The following is an 18,587-nucleotide window of genomic DNA, read 5'->3' on the forward strand; positions in this document are numbered from 1 at the left end:
TATTTGCACTCGAATTTGAGATATAGGCCTCCAAAGTTCGGAACGTTTTTTTGGGCCACCCGGTATAATCAATAAATACTGCAAAATGAACAGGCAAAAGTCACGACATGGGCACTCTGTCACATGATACACACGTTACAGCTGAATGAAACACTAGAGAAGGCATTAAAAACAATCAAAGCAAAGGACACGAGATCTCAATCAGTTGAACTTAGGTATTAGCCATGATGAATCATGTGCTTAGCCTACCGATCAACTGTGTAGGGGAGCTAAATTTAAACATGCGGAACATTGTCCATTGTGTTCATTCGACCACACTGGCGTTCCATGAAATGATCAATTGCCACAATCGATTGGGAAATGTTGATTTTGCGCAAATGCCGCACATTGCGCTCCACAGCGCCCGCCCCGCTGACGTCAGGCCCGTCTCGTCTGGTCCGCTGCAGCCCGGTAAGGTGCGCTACAGGGACGGCTGATGGCCTCCACGGAACAATGCGCCATGTGGCCGGGATGGCGCGTTACGCCACCAGTTTGTCGCCGCTCTGGGCTAACCCGCTGGCCAGCCGACCGTGAAATGTGTCTGTGTTCGTTCTAGGAGAGGAGTCAGGGTCTGGCGGACAAACTGCAGGATGGTGTGGACTGCCGAAATCCTGGAATAGACCGATGTAGTCTATGGATTGACGAGGAACTGCTGTCCCCGTGGACATTTGTCATCAGCATGCGCAGAAGGAAGTGGACGGCAAGAGTAAATGGATCATTCGATATGGGCTGCTGCTATACGCCTACTGTCCACCAACCCTCCCCTCCACAGTCCCCTGCTCTCTGCACAGTTGCACCATCAGTACTGCCGCCACGGTGTAACGTTTTGGACATCTGACGCGGATCGGTCGGCACCGTGAAACAGTACACCCCGCCGGGGCGGCTCCGGTGTCCCCCCTACAGAGACGACCGGTGACTACTGACTGACCTGCTCCGGCGCACCCTTCCCTCCCAATAGACTACAGATCCAGCATAACCCGGCAGCCCACAGTGGCAGAGGAGCATACAGTGGGTAGTTCACGATTATATAAGGATAACGATATGGAATGACTGACAACAGTGTCCAAGCGATGTCATCGTGTTGTAGATCTCCTCTTACACGCATTACATACCACAGAAGGTCGCCTCTCACTTCATTCTGCGGGCGCAAAAACGATAGCGAACATTGCGATGGACCAGCTGTCACTAGGAACCCTCTCTCCGCGCACCAGCAGTGCATGGGAGAAGCTGGCAGATAAATGACCCGTTTCGTGTTCCTAAAGCCGCTAGCACAGGTTCTTACATGAGCGCCGACAGGGATTTACATGCGTGAATGCAACGCTCATCCGGCGTGCCGATGGACGATTAAGGAAAGAGACCTTGGATCAGAACCAAGCATCTGAGAATCAGCACGAGCAGCTTCCGCGCTATCTGAAAAAGTTGTGGCACCTCACACAGCCTCGTGCGAAGATTCCTGAGGTGTCCGCAGCCGGATAAGGTCTCATCTTCTGACGTCAGACAGGTGGGTGGCATTGGAAGGCCAGCCAGATTTGCGGAGTCCAGTCACAGGTTTTGGGTGTGACTGCATGACGAGATGACAGGACAGACGTCACTGACTTCAATACTGCTGGATGGCGTCATTGTCAAAAATGCAAAAGACGATGTCCGCATGACGGAGAGGCCACAGGTTATTGGCGTCGAGTGGTATATACGCACACATAAATGGCGCTTTACGGCATCGGCTGCACAAAACAGCGAGGCATGCTTGCAGAACATATCAGATGACAATGCAAACGGCCTACGTCAACCCCAGCATGATGAAGGGTAGACAATAGACATACATTGCTATTTTCCGGATAAAATGTTGTCTCAAGCCACATCACAGAAGCGAAGAAGAACTGAGTCAGGAGCTATTATTGCCCCAAGAAAGGGGAGCTGTTCGCCACTGCGGTTCACGGACTGATAGACGCTCTCCAAAAACGGACCAGGGCGCCGCCTACTCGTGATTCACGGACCAGAAGCCCACAGTCAGCTCTCAAGAACGACAACGCCCCAGGACAATGGCGTGCCTTCAATGTGCCGTATTAGTACAACTAGCGCACCGTCTGACTCAGTCGGAGCCCAGACACACGAACACTGACTCGGCATTCTAGAGAGATGTTTGATAAAACCAACATATATAATTTCATACAACATATATTATTATTTATATACACTGTGACACTAACAAAGGCTGCTGGAAAGCTGCACCGCGGAAAGCTTAATTCTTTACTTTATAACTTCTTTCAAATCACCAAAAGACGTGAACCAGTTCGTCCCATGGTTATTTGCTTCGATAATGTAGAAGCACTCAGACAGATAATGAGAGTTACTGACTTTACGTAACACCGAACAAACTAGATCGACAGGTCACAGTCGCCTGACGAACTCTGTTAATTATCTGACTTGCTATGAGCCAGAGCATTGAGTAATGAACGGTGACGAGAATTGTTCGTGTTACGTGCCCTCCGGTAGCAGCGACACCCACGGGTGTGGGCGGTGGCAGGTCTGGCGGTCAGTGCCGACACCGCGCCCCATATTCGGGCCAGCAATGACGAAACTCTTCAGAACGCAGCGGGGAGGCACGGAGCAGCGGGGCGAGGGGAGGGACGGCCCCGTCACAAGATAATATGGCTCTCCGTGACAAGGGCCAATTGGAGGGGACGAGAGGCGTCATACCGATATATCCAAACTGATCACGAAGCCGCTAGAGGGTCATCAGTTTGACGACGCTCTAAATTCCAATCAATTCAGATGACACCCAAATCACCTTGGGTATAATGATCGGCACAGTTTGCTTAGAAAACCATGGTCATGACTTTCATACCTCAGCCACTTTCTCAAACAAACACAAATGCCTTCCCCACGGACCGGAATACCTCATGGCACAGATCTACCAATGCAGTTTGAGGCCGCGTCTCCCTGTCCCCGAACGAACAACCCTCGGCGGGACCTTGCCTTCCCTCTCAGAACCGGTTCTGGCAACCCGGTCACGGTGCGGGCCATGAAGAGTCGTGCCGTCCCGTTTGCAGATGCACAGTGGCTACTGACCAGCCACGCGCCCTCTTAGCTCCATACAGCTCGCAAGGTTCGTTAGAGCCACCTGTCATCACTGACGACCGCCATTGTTTGGCTGGTGAATGAGACGGGCCGATGGTGTATCGAGTGTTGAGGTGGCGGCGAGGGATATGATGTATGAAGAGAGGGGTTCGGTCATATTTATTTGATGAGTACAAACGGTAGCGGTCAAGAGGCCCGACGTTTGGAGGCAGTGCTTTTGTCCATGAGTCACGTACCATAACATAAAGAAAACGTCCTGAATTTTCAAACCGGGATCGCAGTTTTCACACTTTGTTAGGCGGCACGGGCAGACATGAGGCGCCTATCGTCACAGTCTGGCCAGTTTGGATGACCATTGACCAGCCAGCGTTTGTCAGCGTCCGTCGCCTACCGTCCAAACCCAACAGAAGCTCATGACCACTGTGCCATTATTGGCAGATCACGCTGACATTCGGCCAGGTCATGACCTGTGTGACCTGAGCCTACCGGACTCAATGCACTTGCAGACTCAGTAGTCAGCACACAGCGTGTGAGCGTTATCTATCACCTGAGACCACCAGCCAAGCAACCGTGCCATCCCATCCATCTCCCGAGGAAGACCGACCTGCGTCAATCACCGCCTGCCTTCAAAACATTGCAGCGAGCCGCCACCGCCGTCTGGCGTGTTTTTCATCACCCCCTCCGCCGGGGAGGGGAGGGCGGCAGGCGGTCTGTTAGTTCGGCCGACTTCTGTCATCCTCCCCACAGCACAGGGCGTCTGTGCGGCACACAAATCACAGGTCACTAGGGACCAGCTGTGTGCTACTGTGACAGATCCGCTCTACCGTCCACACTCCGTACTCTACCAACGGTAGAGCGCGGGCGTCTGGGGGAGGGGAGGGGGCTCATTGCGCCATGCGTCACGGTTCAGTCCTGTGTGCCAGCCACACTACAGTGCTGATGCACGCCGGCGCCGACCGTTGTGAAACACGCCTCGCAGTGTCGGAAGGGTGGCCATTTCCGCGACTGTGACACGGTGACGGTCGCCTCATGAGCTATGGAACCACGCTGGGTTGAAGAGACCATCCGCTATGCAATGCTCCAGAGGGAATGGAGGGAGGACACTCCGCCGCCCCACCCACTACCATGCCAGTGGCGCACGCCAGTCGCGTGCAGAATAAACAACTCTGCGCGCCTGTCTGCCCGGCGAGCTGTGTTTGTTGTCGCCGGGGCAGGTCAGAGCAGCAGACGGACCAGCACGGCACGCGGCTGAGCAGCCCCGCGCTGGAACCATCCCAGCGCCGCCGGGGACGGGACGGGGCCGGGGACGGGACGGGGGCGGTCACTGAAGTTGCCGCCCGCCGGATCTGGTGTGACCGGACACAGACATCCTGGCATCGGCGGTTAGTATGGCATTTCCTGTGTCTGGCGATGACCAGCGCTGGTATGAAGGGGAGTGAATGACGCACAGACTGCAGACCACACAGCCTTCTGCTCGGTCGCATTGCTCGTCACTCCACAGACCGCGGAGCTATGAAACTTCGGGTTCGAATTACCTCCAATCCTATGTTCCTCCACTTCATCCTTATTCCAGAGGATGTAAGGATGAAGTGCGCTCCCCACTTGCGCTGCGCTTAGACCCGTCGTGATTCCGCAGCTCCGCGCTGGTAGATTGGTTGAACCGAACAAGCAGTGTCGAAGCTGAGACAGACTGACGGGGAATGTCGACCGCTCTATTGTTGGCCGACGCCGCCCGGCCGAGGGGAGTGGGAGCGGGGGAGGGGTAGAGGGGATCCCAGAGACCTCAATGCGCCACCGGGCGCTACCACCGCCCCTGTCAGACAGTGCAGAATGGCCCGCGCCTCGGCGACGGTATTCATCAAAGAAGTACAAAAGAGGCCACGAGCCCGGTCAAGGTCAGGTCGTTCAGCTCTGAGAATGGGATACCGGATGCGGCACTGCCGCCCGCGAGTTGTGTGTATTTCGGCCGCATTTTCCCGGAGATCGAGATTGGATTCAGAAGTGTGACGCCAGGGTCGGGTCAACACGCTGGGATCCTGTATAAAAACGCGCTCATAGTTCCGGCCAGCCTACAGTACTGAGACTGGTGAATGCCTCACCATAGGAGGAACAGGGGGGGCCAGGTGGGCAAGTGCCCACCCACTTTTCGAGGTGGGGGGCCAACCATGTGTTTTGGCCCACCCACTTTTTACTCGAGGCCCCTCGTCTCGATTTGAGAGGACGTCGTCACCTTCCAGAATAAACAAACTCGGTAAAAATAAGTTCCACGAATCCCCACGCACGGACTCCAAGGGGCCGTGATGGATCCAAGGAGGCCCTCTGTTCATACTTGGCAGTCGAAGCCCCTGAGACTGATGGCCTGAGAGGCCCTAGTGGATCTGAGGAGGCCCCAATATCCACACTGGTCTGGGGAGGCCCCTAACACTGGCGGTCTGGGAGGCCCCTCTATCCGCTAGTCAGAGGTCTGAGACTGGTGGTCTGGGAGGCCCCTCCATCCACACTAGTCAGAATAGGCCCCTGACACTGGCGGTCTAGCCGAGGCCCCCTACCCTCACTAGTCAGAGGAGGCCCCTCTATCCTCAATAGTCAGAAGAGGCCCCTGAGACTGATGGTCTGGGAGGCCTATCCATCTACAGTCTACACTGTAGTCAGAGGAGGCCCCTGAGACTGATGACCTGAGAGGCCCTTATAATCACACCAGGCAGAAGAGGCCCATGAGACTGATGGCCTGGGAAGCCCTTATATTCACACTAGGCAGAGGAGGCCCCTGAGACTGATGGTATGAGAGACCCTCATATTCACACCAGTCAGAAGAGGCCCCCGAGGCCGATGGCTGTGAGGCCCTTCTGTTCATATAACTGGCCACTGGAGGCCCCTGAAACCGGTGGTCTGGGAGGGCCCTCTATCCACACTAGTCAGAAGAGGCCCCTGAGACCGATGGTCTGAGAGGCTCTTATGTTCATACTGGCCACAAGAGGCCCCTGAGACTGATAGTCAGAGAGGTCCACTCCTAATGAATCTGAGGGGGCCCTCTATCCACATTTACACTTTTCTAGGGAGGCCCCCGAGACTGATGGTCTGAGAGGCCCTTTTATTTATACTGTCCACAGGAGCCCCCTGAGATTAATGGTCTGAGAGGCTCTTCTATTTATATTAACCAGAGGAGGCCCCTAGGATTGATGGTCTAACAGGCGCAGGGCGCAGGCCCTTCTATTTATACTAGCCAGAGGAGGCCCATGAGACTGATGGTCTGAGAGGCCCTTCTATTCAAACTAGGCAGATGAGGCCCCTGAGAATGATAGTCCGAAGAGCCATGCGGCGGCAACTGGCCGTGGCCATATTTCGGTTCGGTAGGGCCCCACCGAGCTCATGAGAGCACCTCAAGGGCTCCTAAGTAGACACGCTTATCCCCTTAATGGTCTGAGAGGCTGTTATGTTCATACTGGCCACAAGAGGCCCCTGAGACTGATAGTCAGAGAGGTCCACTCCTAATGAATCTGAGGGGGGCCCTCTATCCACATTTACACTTTTCTAGGGAGGCCCCCGAGACTGATGGTCTGAGAGGCCCTTTTATTTATACTGTCCACAGGAGCCCCCTGAGATTAATGGTCTGAGAGGCTCTTCTATTTGTATTAACCAGAGGAGGCCCCTAGGATTGATGGTCTAACAGGCGCAGGGCGCAGGCCCTTCTATTTATACTAGCCAGAGGAGGCCCATGAGACTGATGGTCTGAGAGGCCCTTCTATTCAAACTAGGCAGATGAGGCCCCTGAGAATGATAGTCCGAAGAGCCATGCGGCGGCAACTGGCCGTGGCCATATTTCGGTTCGGTAGGGCCCCACCGAGCTCATGAGAGCACCTCAAGGGCTCCTAAGTAGACACGCTTATCCCCATAAGGGTGCCACGCCGGCTTCTGAAGGCTCCTTGTAGGCGTCTAAGGGCCCTTTCCGGCCTCTAACGGCTCCACCCGCCTGTGATGGCTCCACACCAGTGTTTATGAGCGCCACACAGCGGCGCCTTTGAGGGTCATACAAGTGTCTCTTAGGGCCCTATATCGGTGGCTCTGGGGGCCCCACACCGGCGCCTCTGTGGGCCACCATACCTCTGCATCTCAAGGCTCTATAGGTACATCTGAGGGCCCCACACCAGTATCTCGGAGCTCTGAAGGCCCCACACCGGTGACTCTGAGGACTCACCGGCTCCTGAGAGCACCATGTTGATGTCTAACGGCTCCTCAAGGCCACTGAAGGCACCACACAAGCTCTCACTGAGCTCTAATGTCCATGTACCGGCCTCTGAGAGATTTAAGCCAGCGCATTCATAGCTCCACACCTGCAATTGTAAGGGCTTCACACTGAAATATCTGAGGGTTCCACACCGGTGTCTCTAAGGGCCACATAGCGGCATCTGTGAGGGCCCCATACCGGCGTCTCCGAGGGTTCACATCTGGCGGGCACCCATCAGCGACTGAAGGTCCCACACTGTCGACTCCGAGAGCCCCATCTGCGTCTGGGAGCACCATGCCGTCTCTAAGAACCAGAGCGGCTGCCGGCTCCTCCGTACGAAAGATGGGCGTCTGCATGCCAAAGGGGAGCGGTTCTGAGACAGAAGGGCACCTACGTGCAATAGAGGGGCGCCTATGAAGCCCATAGGGGCGCCTCAATGCGAAAGAGGGGCGCCTCTGAGGCCTACATATATGGGCGTCCGCATGCAATAGAGGTCTGCAATGCAATTGATCAATGCCATGGGGTGCATTCATAAGAAACAGGGGCGCCGGCATGGCAAAGAGAGGCGCCTTCAAGTGTCCATAAAAGAGGGACGCCTATGATAAGCGGCGCACATTGCATGCGACAACGGGGCGACTGTGGGGCATATAGGGATGTCTCTGATGACTATCATAGGGCGCTTATATGCCAAAGAGGGTGCCTACTGCCTATGAAGCTAATGGGGGCACCTGGGAAACGAGGAAGACATTTGTGTTAGGGTTTTCAGGGGTCATGCGCCGTTTGCGGCAAATAGATTCTAAAAAAAAAAATTGGAGGGGGAATAAGTTTAAAAAATGGTGCGGACTTTCCGCACTGTTCGCTTAAGCGGTTACGCCCCTGGGTACCTACATCTGCCCGATCTCAGAAGCTAGATTTGGAGGTCATACTTGAAAGCAGCCAGCAGAACGAGGCAAAAGTTGGAGGCCCCTGAAAATAGGAGGCCCCCTGGAAAAGGAGGCCCCTTGACAGGGTGGCCCACCCACTTTTCATGACGTTCCTACGCCCGTGTGCCTCACAAACATTTTGGTAACCTTGCGACTCTTACCTTGGGATGGCTAAGGAGCATGACCGTGGTCTAATCCGCGCCCAAATGAGGGAAGACGAGTTCCTTTAAAAATTGCCAGTGGCGTCCCGCCACGCGGACAGCGCACGAGTTGGCTTATTAAAACGGTTCATCGACTTACATTAAAAAATATATGAAACGTTGAACTGCTACCCAACCATATCATTACCGCCGCCTTTGCATGATGGCTAATAGCGGCACCAGAGCCCCTGATTGACTGCCTCGTCACAAAAGGGTCCCGTCATGTCCGCTTTAATCTGGTAACGTTGCGTCAGCCTCGTCCGCGGAGCAATTAATCGGCAGGTCAGTGATCAACATCAGCACATCAAACACCAAGTACTCGCTCCAACTACCGTTTACCAGTAGTTTACTATGACAGATACAGGATAAAGCCGCATGCAGCTGTCATTATTTTGGGGCGGGGTTCCGGATTTCCCACGGAAGTTTCCGTTCACTTGTAATGACATGCTTTCCGCAACGAAGACAGCTTTAACTTTTACACCTCCATAAAAGTGAATTATTCCGTATAATTCAGCATCATTCTGTCTTTCTTTTTGCATGACATACCTATTAATCATTTCCTTGGATCTCAATATAACGGACCACAGAACGGCTCACCGAATTGAGCATTACCTCTCCTCTGGGAGTAAATCACGCAAAAGAAACTCAAAACTGACAAATCTCCACCAGAACACGTGCTGCAAGTTCAGCTCGTCTCTGTGATCCCGCGGCGGTAATAACCCGGTCATCCATCGAACAATGTCGATACAGGGCGCCGCGCCGGCAGGTTTATACGAGCCGCTCTCCCCGCCACACGGCGAGTTTCTACTCAGAAGTGCGCGGCACGCCTCTACCCGCTCGCGGCCGGGGCACGCCGAGCGCCTGGTAATGCACGGCGCCTTCGATCTCACCGAGGGATTATACCGGTGCTACTGAGCGGTAGATGAGCGACAGAAGGTGATGGATTGATCGGAGGCACGTCAGGCGTGTATGCGTGTCGCACACGCATTTATGATGCCGGAGACGCGGCACGGAGTGCGAGGGTGAGCAGTGAGCACGTGCGCACGGCGGAAGCCCAGGCGGGCGACGGGCTGGCTGAAAGGGAGAGTAAAGCGAGCGAGGAGAGAGGGAGATAGATGGAGCCGTCGGAGAAGCACGACCGCACCCTGCGCCACACCTGGGGCCGGGGTGGCGGCGCAGCGCCCGTTTTAGCCACCCCAGCTAGCAGCCACCGCCCTCCCCTCCCCGTCAGCTGGGGAGGCGATTGCCAGTGGAAATGGGACCAAAGATAGCACCCGGAACGATGGGAGCGGGCGAGGTCTGCGGTCAAAGCTGGCAATGCCGCGGTGGAGCGCGCACGGTACGAGGCCGCCGCGCTGGTTGACCCGATGACCTGACGATCGTCTAATCTGACATGAATTGGAGGGTATCGTCCAATCGCTGGTTTGAAGCACGCAGCAGTCCAATGGACAATTTGCTGTTCATTTAACAGCAAAAAGCGTGAAATAACACTCGTGTTTGTGTGTGAAATTATTGCGATCATGTCTGACTGTTTATTTCCTAGTCTGCTCGCTACCTTGCTTCACAATAAGGGACGTTTTTCCAACGTTGTTCTTTTGTTTTCTTTCTCTCCCCACTTCTTGTTCCTGGCCACATGGCCTCTCTTCCCGGCGGAAGTCAGCTCAGCGTCTGACCACCAGCTGAGATCAGTCGCGCTGACCGCGTTACGTCACGCTGCAGGTTTGCGTCAGCGGCCGGCACCTCCTCTCCGGTTCACAGACCGGGCTCGCGTTTCACTCACGGCGAGCTCGAGTTCGAAACAACAGAGGCGCAGCGCTGGTGCCGGTGCACAGCGCACGTGCTGTGTCCATCCAGGCTTTCTAATTCATTCCTCATAGTCACACGTTCCACAGAACAGCGCCAATTTCAAGACGAAAAAAAACAATACGTACACAAGCAACTGTGCATCCGTGCACACCACATCAAAAATCAATTAGTTATGATCTAGGTTATGAACGATGCGACACAATTCTTCATTGTGCTTCAGTAAACCAGACGTCACTGCGAAATGTCGAGCAAGTAAGTTCAAATTCCAGCCCCCTGTTTGGGCCTGATTTGGTGACAAGGATGGTTTTTGCCGGGCGCTGATGACGGTGCGATCGTGGCCTCCTCACCGGCTGAAGGACGCCGACCGGCCTTGCCCGACCTTGTTCTTCACTGGACCGAGATCCAATCGCAGTCCTTGTTCCTCAGCACGGCATTTGCAGCCAGCTGGCCGCCCAGTTAATGCTGTCAACGTGGATGACGTACTGACCGTATCAAACCTGACAGGGCCGTGCTTTACCGGGACTGGCACGATCGTGATTCGATCGTGCCGGGCTGGAAACTGGCGCACCGATCGTGACAGCCGTTGTAAAAGTGAAACATTATCGTAATGAGTTTGACTGAAGAATACCGGTCACCACGGGGCTTTTACCCATATCTCCAACCCCACCATAGTCCAGTTCGCGGGGGGAGGGGGGGGGTCTCAGCTGTTTCCCGGAGTGACCGGTTACTCGGGTCGGGCCGATGAGCCGTTTTTACCCGACAATGTAGGCCAGACGGATCGATCCATGATTTCCGCGGCGAACAGAGAGCCCGGCGGCACCTTTTTACCGGCGTGCTTGTGAAAACGCAGATGAGCATGCGGTGTCGTAACTGTGCCGCTCCAGTTTTTGTGACGCTGCCGTGATGAAGACGGCGTTACATCAGGACGAGATGACGGACCGTGTGAGGTGGGAGCGATCCAAGGACTGCAGCCGACAGGACGCCCCGTTGGGTCCCTCTCACTGCTGTCCAATTCATGACTCTATAAACCCGTGCCCGAGCCTATCCCATCCAGCGCAGCCCGCGGCCGACACCATCGCACCGAAAGTGAAACTCACCGGTGTTGAGGGGCGACTTTCGCCTGCTCCATGTCTGCCAGTGGGCTCCGCCGTCCCGCGTCGGTCCGTCGCCGTCGGCGGCGGCAGCACAGCACCCACAGACAGCGGCACTGGCAGGACCCCGAGCCGCATCCGTCTGCACCCCGTCCAGCGCCCCCGGTCAGACAGAGCAGCCGGTCGGCACGAGCAGCGTCGGCGGCCGTCGGCACCACTCTGCCGGCGCCGCCGCCTCCTCCGCGCCGGCACATCGCCGCAGCCGCCGCCGGTGACGTCACTGGCCCGCCGTGTGACGTCATACTTTCGCTCTCCGTGTCGCGCCGCCAAGGCCGCGGCCGCGTCCCGGCGCGGTCACCGGTCAGTCACGGGTCAGGGCACTGCGCAGCGACCCCGCGCCGGTCGCCGAACCCGCCGTCGGTGGACGCCGACGTTCCGACGAACCGTCGGAACCGACGACTTGTCACCAATGACGTCACCAAGTGAAGGCACTTCACTCCGTGAGACGTACACCGGTTCCGATTTTCACCCGGCCACATAATTAGCGATAATTTGGGGCGTTCAGTCGAACCGAACGAGCCGATACATTTCGATCTCACGTACGGCGGTTACCGAGGTATTCGAGGCGTGCCGGGTGGTGGAGGGGTTAGATCGGTACAGGTTCGACTCTTGAAGGGTTTGTAGGTCATCGCGCGAGGCCACAGGTCACCAGATCAACTCACAAAGGGCACCGGCCGACTGTGTTTGAGATACGACCGCAGCGGCGGCGTTGAAAGCCGCCACCAAAAACACTCCCCAATTCACATCCGCAGATGTCCTTTGGATACGGCAAACATGCTGAGGCAGGGCGGAAAAAGCCGACACTTATTTCCTAGAGCGTTTCTTCGGCACGCGCCGCATGCAGCATGATGCAAATTTGACCCCATCGAGGTCACCTGGCGCTGGGCCCACAGGAGGCAACAAAGCGGCAGCCGCGGACGGAAAAACGATCAATTCAACCCTGACCGACCGTCGGAACAACCGAGCACCTTACGGACCGGCCGCGCTGTCCTGAGGTGCCCCACCACAGCAGTCTACCTCTGTGCATCCCAACATTCAGCGAATATCCACACCACAGCAGCCTCCCTCTGTGCACCGAACATTCAGCGAACATTCACACCAAAGCAGCCTCCCTCTGTGCATCCCAACATTCAGCAACTACCCAGGCAGACGGTTGAGCGCTGGAGCCACCTCTTCGAACCCTTCAGGTATCAATCACCCTTCATGTAAGTCTCAATGCTGAGTACTTTAACGACCCAGTCCACCTCATCTGTCATTATGCGTCCTGTTCCTTTGTGAAGCCCTGAATCCATGCAAATCTAGCTCGTCTATCATTATCTTGTCTGTCTCTTTACCGGGCGGTGAACCAAGGCGGTCCGAAGGTTCGGTCCTTTCTGTTTCACTGCGCCGGTCACTGTGACCCACTGACCTCGTCAGCATGCCGCAGAGGTCACAAAAAGCGACTCCTCGCTCAACCGACACTTGCGGTTCACTACCGCCACCACAGGGCACATGGCTACATTTATGGTCAGAGCAGCGATCTGGCGCCGAAACCGCGAATGCCAGAGGCTGGGATGTCGGATGATTACTATATTTATGTATGGCGTGCAAAGGAAAAAATAATTCATTCACGGAAAGGGGTGTGTTCCATTCGATAGCAGCGCATAGAGGCAGTGAAATTCCAAAAGACTTCAATCTCGAGCGAAACGAATCATCAGAACGGTCTCCCAGTCTCAGTCCGTTCCCAAAGGCAGTTTTTTTTTTCTGCCAGGGGAGAGGGGAGGCGCTGTCAGCCTCCGACACCTTAGGACAGGGGGGCAGATTCTGCCAGTCTAGTAGGTACATACTCCAGAAGACTGAGGCGGTCTCTAACCCTGACGACGTATGCCGGCGGCCAATCTCCCGGCGTCCCTGGCTCGCGCTGAGTCCCGCTGGGACGGCCGCTGGGGACCGTGACTGTCACGTCACGCGTCACACGCCACTCGGCGCCGTGACACGACGCTCCACACACCGTCACGAGCCGTGACCCGACGCTCCAGACGCCGTCACGAGCCGTGACACCACACTGACCGACAATGCGATTTGGTAATACGATTGGACAAGAAAACAAAGTGGCATAACCACGGGACACCAGTCACCCTTCACTTAGCACCCACGTTCCCACAACTCATCACTATACGTTAATTTGACAATGTTGGGGATACCACTCAACATAAAATAATGAATAAACAGTCCCATCGACAGGCGATAGTCCAGAAATAGGCTCATATCTGTCATGTAGATATATTTCCCGCCATGCCCGGCGAGGTTCCATCGGACGGCCTTGCCCGACCTCTCAAGGTAGTCGGCCTGCGTTCGGCGCAGTCTGTTCATCGACCCACGGCTGTGTCACGCAAGGTCGACCGGCCACCCCCCCCCCCCCACCGTCCTCCGACCTGCCCCTCGTCAGCGCGGCGCCAGACCCCGTCCTCCCGACCGGCCCCGTCTCGAGACGCACCAGCGAGCCTGAGGCCGGCCAACCTGCCGAGACCGGAGACGGTCGGACGATGGACAGCGAGTCTACTCAAACGCGACTGAGGGAATTGGAGGATGTAAGCCAGTGACCCTTCGGTAACCTTAATAGGACTGACCTGGTGTCCTTGACCTCCAGACCCGCAGAGGGGATGCTCGGTGACGTCGGTATCAGGACAGAAGTTCCCGATATTCATGGCACATTGACTCTTCAGCTCTGAAAAGAGAAAAAGGCGGCGTAAATATAGTGTGTCCAGAAAATTCGTTGAGAGGCACCAGCCACAGTTTTCTTATATTTTAGGGCAGCCTGGAACCAAGCGTATAATTCCAGGCTCGTATTAATTAGAGCTGGATAAATGTCCAGGGACGCTAAAGACAAATTTGATCGGTCACAAACACATACATGCAAGTGAATACGAGATGCAGATACGAAATGGGGATTTCTAGAAGGTAAGGTGGGTCGTGATTCAATCACGGAAGGCACCGGCTAAAATCAAGATCATTAGAGGAGTCCCTGACACCACTTCTCACTGACCCAGTAACACTTATCCATGTTGACAAATACATAAATCTCGTGGCTATCGAAACCCTGACCTGAGAATGAAGCGAGTTGAATAACACAGGAAAGTGAATTTCAATGCGTTGCTGCTCAGCCCGCGCGATATGGGTTAGATTCTGAACGATAACTCACAGCATAATATCCACAATCTTAACTAGATCAAGAAACACATGTTTAGTGGAGTTATGAACGGCCTGTTAACCCGCGAGTTGCTGGGGGGGGGGGGGGCGTTAAACGCCCCCACTTTTTTCGCCGGGCCATAGCATAAAAACGCCAAATTTTGGGTACCTGTAGGGAATTGAATGAAGTTTATTGTGACAAAGTTTCAAAAAAATCGGTTGGAAAATTTTTGAGATATCGAGGTTTTAGTGACGTCATGATTTCTGAGTTTTCGACCAAAAACGGCATATGTTCAAAAAATCATATAAAATCACAGATTAGACATATAGACATGCCGTAAACGCCATTAGACTGCCAATACCATGAAGAATCAAATGGCTATCTTCGATTATTGATTATCGTTCCGCATTTTCCAAAATCTTGAACTGAGTCTTGGCAATTTCTCGTGACTACTTCACGACCATGATACATGAATTTCTTAAATTGAGCTTTTTTAGCAAAACACGTACACATATGATAAAATGAATGTCACCATCGTGTTCTACGCCCCAAATTACCCATAAAACATGTGTCACAGGCTGTGAATATCAGTTTTTATTTTCGGGGATATGTGCCTCCCCGGTTGAACTGACCTTGACCCTGACCTATGCTTGACTGACCCCTGCATGGAGCTGACACTCTTGTAGGCCCTATATGATGGATTGTGCACCGTTTTGACAGAGTTTATGACGAGAGGCGCCCATTGCGAAGTCCTGAAGTCCATGCTACTAAAAGCCCGATTTCAGGTGTTTGACCTGACCTTGACCTGACCTGTGACCTCAAAATTCAACTTTAAAGTACTCATCTGAAGCGTCTTGTCGCGTTCTTTCGTTTGCCGCCTCGTGCGTTTCGCTGCGCCTATTGGTTCTCGAGTTATCGGCTGGGGGCGTTTAACGCCCCCCCCCCCCCCCAGCAAACGGTGGGTGGCGAAATACCCCAGCAACTGCCGGGTTAACCCAATGAGAACGACGATTGCGGTAAAATAGGTACAACGGGAATATTACAGACAGTAGACCCACACACATACATTTTCACTAACAACGAAACCCATCCAGTTTGTTCTCATCCATGTGAAATCGTCACATCGTTAGTGACCAATGTTGCTAGTTGGATATGACGGCTGTTGCCCAATAATTAATTAGGATTAATGTACATTTTTGTCTCAAATATGCATATTTATACATTACAAATATAATCAAAAAAATAACATTAACCTTCCAGTAAAAGTCGGAATATGACTACAATACAACGACTACAATCTATAGTATACAATCTATAGTATACAATCTATAGTATCTATAGTCTGACCACCAAACCGTGGTAAGTAGTGAGGTAGCCAGTCAGTAAGTAATGAAAAGGATAGACAAGAAATAACTAACTCAATGAAAATTCGATGCAACACCACCATTTGCTTAGTTGGTGGCCCGCCTCTGCGACCACAGGTGGTCAAATACAGTACAACAGACCAATGTACCAATCCACTATCCAAAACGATCGAATAAGTGACAAAGATCGCATCACGAACTGTCATAAGGCACTGGATCCAGGCCCGGTGTCCGATTACTGCCGCTCCGAAGGTCCCAGAAGATATACCGACGGTCAGCTGGTAGGCGGTAGTAACTTCTGTCAGTTGCTGTCGTAAATACTGGTTATCTGAGGGACACGGCCTCACTCCTACAGATATCGCACGGTGTGAAGGAGAGGGCAAACCACCGCCTCGGGAGATAGAACGGCCTACCTGTCGGCAGCTGAGGCACAAAATGACGAGGCGCCACAGTTTCGATGAAAGTTACTTTTAGCGGGTTTACAAAAAAAAAAACAACAACAACAATAAGCTAGCAGTTAGCACCGACTGATACACAGACGACGATGTTCCGGCTGATGTTGCGATGACACCTTCGTTTCTTGACGGATACGAGAAACGAAGGTGTCGTACTTCCTGCTCTTCTGCGTGCGGGAGCCGGAGGCTGACCTGCCTGTGACTAGCGTGTAGTTCTGCCATCCTGTGACCATTACCTGGCTGACCGAAGTACCACCCTGTGACCGGTACTGCTCGCTGACCTCGGTCCCCACTGTGCCAGTGCGCACCGACCGAAGCCCCATAGGTCGTATATCTCTCATTGTGTGCCTGTCCTCGACAACCTGCCTTCCTAACAGCTCGGAGGTCGGGGACGGGCCGGGCCGGCTCAGAGCAGCGAGTGCCTGCGCAGATGAAGTTTATCCCCCAGAGAAATATCACTCCGACATACCTAAGTACTGAAACGGATGACTACCTGATGAGTTCCAGATTGTTCAAACGTACACACGCCCCGACCTTGTGTCAGCTATTGAGGCAGCGTTTGGCAGAACATTGATATTCAGCGAAAGCACGTCCTATAAGATGCTTCAAGCCGGGCGTTTAAGCGGCTTAACGTTCATTGCATTGCAGTCATATAATGCTGTCCGAACACTATCAACAGGCGGTCTCCGCTGTGAAAATCAAACAGCTCTAGCTCATAAACAGCAACATAAACCACCGGGGCATGGTTACAGTAGTCACAGGAAGGACACGAACAAATTGCTATAGCTTATTGAGCACATTGATCAAGACGAAAGATTGGACTTGAATATAAATGCAATTGTTTTTGCACATCAAAACTTAACCGACTAACCGGCAAGTCAAAAGTCCAAATAACAAATACCGATACGATTATAAACCCTCATGACTTTTGCTTCCAGTGTTGTTCATTGTATTGTATTGTACTTATCGTGGCAAGCCGATCCATCCGAAAATGGCTATTATTGGCTGCCGAGTCAGGTGAAACGAACGAGGCGGGCACAACATTACACACAACACACACGCATCACATTTGCAGACATATTCACATTTGCGCCACCGCGCCGCTACACACTGGCCGGGTCGCCGTGTTGCTCACGCAGTAGGAGCTTCCGATACTCCCTCCGAAAGAGCCTGTGACCGAGATTGCGCAGCGCCTGAGGCAGAGCGTTATACTGCGATACAGTGGCGTATAGGAACCGGCGGCGCCCGGATTCCGTTCTAATCACGGGTAAATCGAGCAGGTCGGCCTGACGCGTATCACGCCCATGCACGCTACCTCGCGACACAATCGCGTTGGATAGGGCTTCGGGCTCTCCTGTCTCGAGGATTTTCTTTAATAGCGTGACAGACTGTAGACGCCACATATTCTCGGCCGAGAGCCACCGCAACTCTTTCAGCACTTCGCTTACATGGTCATACTTCCGCTTGCCCGACACAACACGAGCACCGAAATTGATAAGCCGCTGGAGCCGAGACATCTGGGTGACACCACATCCACCATAGACAACAATTGCGTACCGGATCGATGAGACTACTAGAGCCTGAACCAGAGTGGCCAGCGTACTTTTCGGTAGGTAGTGCCTACTGTGACTCAGGCCGCTCAGAATACCGGTGCATCGGCGGGCTACATCAGTCACATGATTTGAGAAGGTCATGCTCTCGTCAAAAGTGACACCGAGGTTTTTAGCTGAGGACGTTCCCACTGTAGTGGTACCCATGAACCTGATTTCTATCGGGACTAGTTGACGAATTTGCTGCCTTGTGTCCAAAACAATGATCTGAGTTTTATCTGCGTTAATCTTTAGCCCATTTTTTCGGAACCAGAGTGACAGAGCTGCAAGGTCCCGCTCCAACTGGGTTACCATAGCTCCGGCATCGCTTGGACTCCCCAGTACAGCTAGCTGCGTGTCATCACAGTATTGTACAAGACAACGATCGTACAAGGCACCTTCCGGCAAAAACAGTGACATATCGGAGAGAGTCTTTCTTTGCGATTTGCCCAATCTTTATATAGAAGCAGCGAAGGAGCGAGGAGACAAACTACCCAAAGTTGACACAATGCACAAAAGAAACGCCAGCAAAATTTCAAAAGGGAACAATCAAATAGCTTCCACCAAGATACATGATTTGAGTACAAG

General features: G+C 53.6%; 1 protein-coding gene across 1 annotated transcript in view; it reads right to left on the reverse strand.

Annotated features, from left to right (window-relative positions):
* LOC122371484 (NADPH oxidase 5-like) overlaps positions 1–11,577 on the reverse strand; it is a 43,798-nt gene extending 32,221 nt beyond the window's left edge. The window contains exon 1 of the mRNA XM_043347836.1: positions 11,369–11,577. Within this exon, the coding sequence (XP_043203771.1) occupies positions 11,369–11,400 (32 nt within the window). The 5' untranslated portion in view covers positions 11,401–11,577. The remainder of the gene's footprint in view (positions 1–11,368) is intronic.
* Positions 11,578–18,587: the final 7,010 nt, after the last annotated feature.

The sequence above is a fragment of the Amphibalanus amphitrite genome, unplaced genomic scaffold (genome assembly GCF_019059575.1).
Source record: "Amphibalanus amphitrite isolate SeventyFive unplaced genomic scaffold, NRLGWU_Aamphi_draft 001249F_arrow, whole genome shotgun sequence".
In the NCBI taxonomy this organism is placed as follows: domain Eukaryota; kingdom Metazoa; phylum Arthropoda; class Thecostraca; order Balanomorpha; family Balanidae; genus Amphibalanus; species Amphibalanus amphitrite.